Here is a 9,413-nt window from a genome sequence, read left to right on the forward strand (position 1 = left end):
GTTCATGAAAGCCTCTGTTGTCACAGCTGAAACCCTCCCCTATGCCCCAGAGGCCCCTGGATATGTGGCCGTGGGGTGGGGTCTGGGCCCAAACAGGTGGGGCAGGTGACTGGGTCGCAGGTCTGGGTGTCAGGAATGAAGCCTTCCTGTGTGTGTGTGTGTGTGTGTGTGTGTGTGTGTGTGTGTGTGTGTGTGGCATTGGGAGGCAAGCGCAGGGACAATTTTCTGTCTCAGTCAGGGAGCTGAAACCAGGGGTACTGTGTTAACAGGCTGGGATGGAGGAGAGGGAGGGAAGGAGAGAGAAGGGGAGAGGATTCATGGGGTGAGTCTTGGGGTGAGTCTTACCCTCGCTGCTGGGCATAGCTCCATCCCTGGGCGGCAGGCTGGGCAGGGGTTATTTCCATTTTCCGGATTGGTAGACAGGCTGAGAGAGGCAGCCGGATTACTAAGAGAGCCACATACCTAATAGAGGAGGAATTATCCAGGCCCTAGGACTTGTGCTCTTTCCTAGCATCTCCCTGGGGAGTGGGGAGGTGAGGGGTGGATGTAGGGAGACCACACCCCCATGTGTCATCGAATGCTGTCTGGGACCCTGTAACAGGACTCAGTGTTGATGGCTCCATTTTTTTCTTTTTGTGTCTTCTGGTAAAATACACACATAATTTACCATCTTAGCTGTGTTTAAGTGGACAGTTCTGTGGCATTAATTCCGTTCACATTATGGTGCCACCACTGTTTCCATCTTGTAAAACTGAGACTCTCAATCTGTTAAACAGTAACTCCTTCTGTGATTCTGACTACTCTAAGTACTCATGTGAGTGGAAAAATGGCCCAATGTTAAGTTGGGAACCTGGCTCAGAGAGGTAGAGTCACACCGAGAGGTGGAGTCCAGCCCAGGCTTTTCCACTGGGCCGCACATCCCATCCCATCCCAAGGAGAGAAGGCCCTGGGGACAGGGTCCTGGGCTGCAGCCTGGGCTGGAGCCAAAGAGAGCTGGGTCCCCACCCTTGCCCCGCCTCCCCACCTGGTGCTAATGAGCAGGCACCAAGTGGCCCAGACCTTGAGCTCACAGGAGCTGTTTGCATCGAAAACATATTTGTGACTGGGGCAGCTGCTGCGCCTGCATGGGCCTGATAGCGTATGAAAGCCACCTCTCGAGGGGCGCTGGAGGGGAGTCAGGGTGGCAGAAGAGGGGCTGGCTGGAGCCCAGGCCTCCCTCAGCCTGGAGTGTTGGTGTGCAATTGTTCCCCTGTTAATTGCTGGGGCCGTGATGTCTGCAGAGGCTTTAATGAGCTGTGGCTGATCTGAGTTTGATTATTTTTCTTTTGGAAGAAAAGACAATACCCTCCTACCCATGAGACAATACCGCCCTGTCTGCGCCCAGCACTCAGAGGCCTGGCTCATCCACCCCCATCCACCTAGGCCTTTGGTCCTTCTTGCACCACCCTGGCTCAGACGAGAACCCCAGGCACTGAGCCCCACTGTCTGCTTCCTTAGAAGATGGGGAGGCAGGTGGAAGCAGGCTGGGGGCTCTGGGGCCTCAGGTGGAAGCTGAAAGTGCCCCTCGCCACGGTAACACGTCCAGGGATTCATAGGTAGTAATTGATGGAGCCAGGATTTGAACCTGAGCCTGAGGGGCTCCGGAGCTCCATCCACCTCACTGTGCTTCAGCCCTGGACCAGATATCCTTCTGACTCTCCAGATTGGCCTTGCTTCCCTCCCCAACCCCCCAGCTCTTCTGAAACCCTGGAGCCGGGGCCAGAGGGCCAGGCTCTGTCTCCAAGTGGCACAGCCGGCATGTATTATGTATCCCCGAAAGCCTGCCCCTGGGTTGGCGGCCGAGAGAAGGGCTCTCCTGAGTGTTCAGCTCCCCTCTCTGGCCTCAGCATCCTGCTCGAGAAGCGGTGTCTTCCGGTCTGCCTGCCAGGCCTCCCTGAATCCTCCTTCCCGACACTCAGGCATGTAGAGCCCTCTGGGTTGGGTCCCTCCACAGCCCCAAAGCGCTTGACAGGACAAACCGAGTTACTCTGGCCCTGCTCTGCAGGGACATGCCCTCTCTCTGGAGAAGGCAGGGGCTTTCTGGACTGTGCTCCGGTCTTATCTGCAGAGGTTTGCCCCGACGTGTCCCAGGAGCAAGCAAAGGTTCAGTGACATGTGCAGTTGGCAGGTGGCGGCATTATCAATCAGCCCCTTGTCAGCCCCGAGCCTCCTGGCCTTTGTGAGAGTGCCAGTGCAATGGAGCCGGGGGCTGGGGGGGAGCTGGGGGGGAGGGGGGAGGCATGGAGGAGGAGGGTCCTGTGGCGGCAGGGAAGAGACAGACGGTAGGCTTCTCTGATCACCTTAGCTGGAACTTGACTCATGACCCCCCTCTCCTGTCTTCAGCCTGTCCCCCATGGGCCCTGCATGCCTCCCTGTGCCTCCGCCCACTCACACCCCTCCCCTCTCCTCCCCTCCCCCCTGCCAAGCCATGGCTCTCCCCAGGCCCTGCAGGCTCACACGTGGGGTCTGTGAGTGGGACAACACAGAGCAGTGATGGGGAGTGGACTCTCAAACTAAGAGTGGGGAGCTGGCCGCCTTGGGGTGAAGGTCCTGGGCTGGTGGCAGCAGAGATGTCCAGCGAGGGCAGATCTGTCTTGAACTGCTCCCACCCTGCGGGCGGAGGCCTGGGAGCTGTGGAGTGATTGGGGTTTGCTCCCCGCTACTCTTGGTTTTCTCCCAGAGCGCAGAGATGAGCCTGCATTGGAAGTGTTAAAACCATGGCCCTGGGGCAAAACACCATTCATTCTGAATCATCTCTTTTGTTGCATTGAAAAAAAAAAGAAAGAAAAGAGAAACTCCACATCAGCCACACAGAGGTGTGCAGGCAGTTGTGTTTGAACACAGGAGTTGGCTTCCCTTTGGGGGAGGAGATGCGGTCCCACAACACCCTCGGAGGGGTATATAAGGAGCCCCAGGCTGGGGGATGACCAGCCAGTGCTCTGCTCTCAGCCCAGCCTGCACTTCCACCAGCACCTCTGTGCTTTCAGAGAACTCACCCACTGCCTGGCCATGAGCACCACATTTCTGCAGACCTCTTCCTCCACCTTTGGGGGTGGCTCTACCAGGGGGGGTTCCCTCCGGGTTGGGGGAGGCGGCTTTGGTGGGAGGAGTCTCTGTGGGGGCGGTGGAAGCTGCAGTATTTTGGCTTCTTCTGCTAGGTTCGTGTCCTCTGGGTCAGGAGGGGGCTATGGGGCCGGCATGAGCTGCGGCTTCGGTGGAGGGGCTGGTAGTGGTTTGGGCGGCGGGGGCTTTGGAGGTGGCTTTGGAGGTGGCCTTGGAGGTGGCTTTGGTGGGGGTTTCGGTGGTGGCTTTGGTGACTACGGTGGTGGCGGGGGCAGCCTCCTCTCCGGCAATGAGAAGTTCACCATGCAGAACCTCAACGACCGCCTGGCCTCCTACCTGGACAAGGTGCGTGCCCTGGAGGAGGCCAACACCGATCTGGAGGTGAAGATCCGTGACTGGTACCAGAAGCAGAGCCCCAGCAGCCCCGAGCGGGACTACAGCCCCTACTTCAAGACCATCGAGGAGCTGCGGGACAAGGTGAGTCCTCGGGTGTCAGAGAGATGGAGCAGGTGGCTGGTCCTGCACATGTCTGTAACATCAGTGCTCCAGCTGCGGCAAGGAGACCCTTTCCTGCCCAGGCCGTGATTGTCGGTGTATAGCTCGGAGAAGCAGGGAATGGCTTCCCAGGTGTGATGCCAGGGCACATCCGCTCAACTTGGCAGTGTGGGAAGATCCTGAGATTCTGGTCAGGACGGGGTGGGGGCGGGGGGTCCAAGGTGGGGGCAGTGACACACGCCCTGCAGGGCTGTGCATCAGGTGCCCCTTTGCTTCTTTTGCAAGAACGGTAAGTGTCGCCTTAGGAGCCCTGAATGCCAGGACCACCTGTCTCACCCTTTGAGGGTATCTTTGGTGCCAAAAGCAGTATTGGGACTTAGGACACCTCGAACTCATGATGTGCTCTGCCAGCCATTTACTCACCTTTTCAACTCACCTGGACCGGTTTCCTCAGCTGTAGTGTGCCTTCCTGACCTGCCCTCCAGGTTCCTCCTGGCTGTGGGATGTTCTGTGGGTCCATGGCTGTGTCCAGGTGTGCTGGGGGCCAGTGACCAGGGCAGGCTGGTGGACTCTCCCTGGGAGGGCTGTTGTCGGAGTCCACTGAACCCCACCCCAACCCCTCCTGGCAATTCCCACAGGGGAGTCCAGGCACTCTGGGCTCCTTGGTCTTTCACGCCCTGGAGCCCAGGAAGGGTGGCGTGGGGGCAGACCTCACGTGGGCACTTGAGGGGGCGCTGAACTCTGCCCTGGGAAGCCTACAGGCTTCTGTTGCTGGTGTCAGCCAGGGGTCCGACCTGGGGCACAGGGTGGGGAGAGCAGCAGGGAGGATGGAACACTGCTCTAGGCACCGACTTCCTGACTTCTGCAGATCCTGGCGGCCACCATTGACAACTCCCGTGTCATCCTGGAGATTGACAACGCCCGGCTGGCGGCGGATGACTTCAGACTCAAGTGCGCTCCTGCCTCCCTCACCCCTTCTGGATTCCCCACCTTTTCTTGGCCTTCTCTCCCTCCTCTAGCTCCAACAGCCCAGACCTCTTGCCCGTCCTTACTCTGGGCTCCCTCTCTCTTCCCAGGTATGAGAACGAGCTGGCCCTGCGCCAGAGCGTGGAGGCCGACATCAACGGCCTGCGCCGGGTGCTGGACGAGCTGACCCTGGCCAAGACCGACCTGGAGATGCAGATCGAGGGCCTGAACGAGGAGCTGGCCTACCTGAAGAAGAACCACGAGGAGGTGAGGGCCGGCAGGGACTGCTGGTGGCGGGAGGCAGAGTAGGGCCACTGGCACCTCCTCCTAGTTGGCTGAAGGGCTTAGTGGTTCAGATATGCTTCCCCTCCACCAAAACAGGGGTCCCCATGGAGAGCAAGGGGTACTATCCTTTGGGGACCCAGACTCCTTTCCTTCTCAGATCCAGAGCCAGGCCAAGTGGTCAGTGTGACCTGCTGTCCTGATTTGTTTCATGAGCTCAGACAAGGGCCCTACTGTCTTGAGGTCCTCCCGTAGCACCTGGCAAGGAAGAGAGGCCCTCAGAGCCAAGGGGCCCATGTGATCGAACCTCTTCATGTTCAGTGGGGAACAGAGGCTGGGGTGGGTACGCAGGAATGCGAAGCCAGGATGGGCCTGTGGGAACCCAGGCTCTCAGCTCTCTCTTCTGCCCTGTGTCCCTAAACGGGCCTGCCCACCCTGCAGGAGATGAAGGAGTATGGCAGCCAGCTGGCAGGCCAGGTCAACGTGGAGATGGACGCGGCACCAGGCGTGGACCTGACCCGCGTGCTGGCCGAGATGAGGGAGCAGTACGAGGCCATGGCGGAGAAGAACCGGCGGGACGCTGAGGCCTGGTTCTTCAGCAAGGTGGGCCTGACCTCGCAGCCCCGCCCCGGCTCCCCAGGTCTCCCAGGATGGCTGTGGGCCTCACTTGCCTTGTGTGTGACCTATAGACAGAGGAGCTGAACAAGGAGGTGGCGTCCAACACAGAGATGATCCAGACCAGCAAGACGGAGATCACAGACCTGAGGCGCACGATGCAGGGGCTGGAGATCGAGCTGCAGTCCCAGCTCAGCATGGTAGGGCCACCTGCCCCTCAGCCCACCCCAGCCCACCCCAGTGTGGCCCGGCCTTTCCCACCAACCAGGGCTGGTTAAGTCTTGGGTTCCCAAGCCCCGTCCGAGGGGTTCTCTGCCCTCCATTCAACATCGGTACCCATGCCCACTGCAGCTTCCTTCCTGGCCTGACGGGGTGTCTCTTGATCTGTTACCCCTCCAGAAAGCAGGGCTGGAGGGTTCGCTGGCCGAGACTGAGTGCCGCTACGCCACGCAGCTGCAGCAGATCCAGGGACTCATCAGTGGCCTGGAGGCTCAGCTGAGTGAGCTCCGTAGTGAGATGGAGTGCCAGAACCAGGAGTACAAGACGCTGCTGGACATCAAGACGCGGCTGGAGCAGGAGATCGCCACCTACCGCAGCCTGCTGGAGGGCCAGGACGCCAGGCAGGGGCGAGGGTGCAGGGGGAGGAATGAGGGAGGGCCTGGTTGGGGTTGGGGTGGAGAGTCATCTTACCCGGGCAGCAGCGGGACAGCATAAAGGAAGCAGATGGGGTGTTACTGGGTATCAGAATCTATCTGCTTAGGGGTGGCAGGTCTGGACAGGCTCTCAGGATGTCCCAGACTCTAGAGAAATCAGATGTGTGGCTGGTGGTGGGGGGTCCTGGAGAGGATTGCTTAGCTAGCCACCGGGGCCTCCCTTAAGGAGATCTGGGCTCATGCCCTTCTCTTATATCTGCTTCCCCTCTCTTTTAGGATGGCTGGCATTGGCACCAGAGAAGGTAAGAACGCTTCAGTCTTCCTTCGTGGGGTGGCAAGGGCAGCTGTTGAAGCCACCGTTCCCCCTGGAATGGGCTGGACGGAGAAAGATGCCCAACAAGCCAGTAGGGAGGGGACACACCCATTCTAGGCAATACCTCTTTCGCAGGGACCCTCTATCAGCCCCAGTAGAGTGGGGCTGAAGATTTATTGAGAACCTTCCAGGTTGAGCAGGCTTTGTCCGGGGAATAGCTTACCCCAGGCCCCACCTTCCTGCACTTAATGGTAAGAAGCCCCCGATCACTTCCCGTTCACCTGCCACTAAATCCCTGACTTTATTTATTTATTTTTTTTAAAGATTTTATTTATTTATTTGAGAGAGAGAATGAGAGACAGAGAGCATGAGAGGGAGGAGGGTCAGAGGGAGAAGCAGACTCTCTGCTGAGCAGGGAGCCCGATGCGGGACTCGATCCCGGGACTCCAGGATCATGACCTGAGCCGAAGGCAGTCGCTTAACCAACTGAGCCACCCAGGCGCCCCAATCCCTGACTTTCTTGCTCACTGCGGGGCATAACTGTTGTTACCACCGCCCACCTCTGTGATGAGTGATTCAGCGCCAGACCTCCTGGCCAGTGGCCATTCTCAGGGGTGCTGTCCAGTTCTTCCCGAGCTCAGCCAAGGTCCTGGCTGCCTTGGGAGGGAGAACAGCAAGGGTCCCCCACTCTAAAGTCTGCTCCTTCTTTCTATTGTCTCCCTGGGAGGCGGTGGTGGCAAAGTTCGCATCAACGTCGAGGAGACAGTGGACGGGAAGGTGGTTTCTTCTCGCAAGCGAGAGGTCTGAGTGCCCGGTGCAGGAGAGACGTCCCTCGTCTCCTCCTCCCTCCCCAGGCTGGGTGGAGGACTGGCCAGAGGGGCCAGAAGAGCAAACGCCAGTCCCTGCTTTCAGAGGATCCAGCTCTCCTTGTTGGGTGCTTGGCATGCTCCCCTTCCTGCTCCCCTCCAGCTCTCCCCATCCGCTTTTGAGCAGGGATGGGCAAGAAGCTGCTGGATCGTATAACAAGCTCGTTGGTACCATGTCTGTCTGTGCAATAAAGAACTGCTTTTCCTTTTGCAAATATCTCTTGGTAGTATGTCCAGTTTTTCTTGTTGAGGGCCTCTGTGGGCCTAGGACCCACAGGTTGGCATCTCTTCTTACTTTGGCCCTTTTCTCTGCATGGTCATAATTCATTCTTTGGGGTGCCCAGGGCACTGAGGACCAACTCAAGCTGCTCAGGTAACTTGCTGTTCTGGCTTATTCCATCCAGTGATCATGGAAGCAGGAGATGGGGATTTTCCTCAGAGCATTTTGGTGCACCCAGCACAGTACTTGTCGCATTGAACAGTTATTTACCCAATTGACTGTATAGATATTATTGGTTCACCCTTGTGTGGCTTGGCACTGTGCTAGGCAACCCCACCCATGGGTTTTGTTTAATGCAACTGTGGGCGGTCGGGATTTATGATTCCCATCTGAGAGATGAGGAAGTCAGGGAGGTGAATGACTTTGCCAGGGATGGATAGTGAGCAACAGGGCTGGGACTGGGCCCCACATCTGCATGATTCAAAGTCCAGCACTTGTTCCGGGAGCCCAGGCTCTGGCCCTTCACAACTCATTGCCAGGACTTTCCTCCTTATTTCTGGCCCTCCCACACGTGTCCCTAGAACTTCCCCTTTTTTTCCAGTCCGGCACACCTGACCTCCAGAGTAGCTGAGCCAGGTAACATCTCTGCCTCCTGCAAAGAGGGACCTTATCCACCCCCTTGCCCCCTGAAGCCACCATCTCCTTTCCATAAGGCAATTAAAGTGCTCAGAGGGAAAGACACCAACTCCAGGAAGCCCTCCCTGATTTCTCTAAGCTTAATTCCAAAGAAACATCAACCCCTGTTGCCCTCCTCAGTCCAAACCCTGCTCCTGCTCCCCTGTCCCCAGCATCTCTGTCCTTGGGCTCATTAGGGCAGCAACATCCACACACACTTAATTTGTTGCCTCTGCTCTGAGGCTGGTTCTTCTGGGATTCATAACCCCAGACAGAGGGCAAGGAATGAGGAAGCAGAGAACTCTGGGTGCTGTGGCTGGGCTGGGCTCTGGTGAGGACTGGGGGGAGAGGGAAAACCGGTTTCTTAGTCCTGCTGGGAAGAGGAGGTTGGAGGTGCCTCTGTTCTCCTGAGAATCAGATCATTTGTGGGGGCAGAATCAAGCCCCCTTGAGGCACCTCCATGAGTCTTGCTGGGTGAAGCTCCTTGCCCAGCAATCCTGGTTGGAGAGAGGGTGGCACCTGTTTTTTCTGAGGGAGATTTAATCTAGAATGTGTCTCCTGAGTACACACTTTGAAGCCAGACTTCTCTAGGGCTGGAGGAATGAAACAGAATTTATTAAGTGTCTATACTTTGCAGGGCTCTGGGCAGGGCATTCAGTGGATGGTCTCTCATTTACTCTCCCAGAGGATTTGTAAAGGTGGGATCAGCCTACAGCATCAGTTTTCAGAGAGGAAACTGAGGCTCAGGGAAGTTCAGTAACTTGAATGAAGTCGCCAGCTGGGAAGCAGTGAGGTTGGGCATGGGACTGGTCTCTCTGGTTTCAGACCCTTGCTTTTCCCTTGATGTCTCGAGGGTGATGGAAACCGGCAACACCTTTCTGAAGAGGGTGTGTTAATCTGAAACCCCTTTCTTAACCTCTGAGGGAAACCTGTTCAAATGGCATCCAGCCATCACTGTCAGCAAGAGTATTCTCATGTCTAACCGTAGCTGCTCACACCAGGACTTGAGCTCATGCTGAAGCCCAGAGCACAGGGACATCCTGAGAACAGCCACGCCCCTTCCTGAGTCTCCCAGGCCCAACGGGCTGACTGCCACTCTTGCTTCACTGGCCTCCGGGTCTCTGTCGAGGAGTCTCAGGTCTTCAGAGCAACCCACAGAGGGTTTTCTCAGCCCACAGTTTGCCACAATAACGTCTGCAAAGGTGCAGAGAAGCAAGGTGGGGCCC

At 57.5% G+C, this 9,413-nt stretch overlaps 1 protein-coding gene across 3 annotated transcripts; it reads left to right on the forward strand.

Moving 5' to 3' along the window:
• Positions 1–3,048: 3,048 nt before the first annotated feature.
• KRT15 (keratin 15) lies at positions 3,049–7,448 on the forward strand. 3 transcript variants are annotated; one of them, XM_088028277.1, is made up of 8 exons: positions 3,049–3,579; positions 4,466–4,548; positions 4,674–4,830; positions 5,287–5,448; positions 5,535–5,660; positions 5,860–6,092; positions 6,390–6,414; positions 7,141–7,448. In XM_088028277.1, exons 1-8 carry the CDS (start codon positions 3,049–3,051, stop codon positions 7,231–7,233), a joined length of 1,410 nt encoding a protein of 469 aa, XP_087884403.1. In that variant the 3' UTR covers positions 7,234–7,448. The 3 variants fall into 3 exon arrangements, with proteins under 3 accessions (XP_087884403.1, XP_087884404.1, XP_027949833.2); XM_088028278.1 differs by having other exon boundaries at positions 5,860–6,080; positions 6,390–6,415; positions 7,154–7,448; XM_028094032.2 differs by having other exon boundaries at positions 5,860–6,080.
• Positions 7,449–9,413: the final 1,965 nt, after the last annotated feature.

This window comes from Eumetopias jubatus, unplaced genomic scaffold (assembly GCF_037043125.1).
Source record: "Eumetopias jubatus isolate StellerSeaLion01/CBP00866 unplaced genomic scaffold, mEumJub1_p1.0 scaffold_10, whole genome shotgun sequence".
Lineage (NCBI taxonomy): Eukaryota > Metazoa > Chordata > Mammalia > Carnivora > Otariidae > Eumetopias > Eumetopias jubatus.

What these genes read in the sequence shown, in the direction of transcription:
- KRT15 (XM_088028277.1), top strand. Translation starts at nt 3,049, where the DNA reads ATGAGCACCACATTTCTGCAGACCTCTTCCTCCACCTTTGGGGGTGGC. An exon ending in TCGAGGAGCTGCGGGACAAG is followed by an intron (nt 3,580 to 4,465) that starts GTGAGTCCTCGG and finishes TGACTTCTGCAG; the next exon opens with ATCCTGGCGGCCACCATTGA. An exon ending in GACGCCAGGCAGGGGCGAGG is followed by an intron (nt 6,093 to 6,389) that starts GTGCAGGGGGAG and finishes CCTCTCTTTTAG; the next exon opens with GATGGCTGGCATTGGCACCA.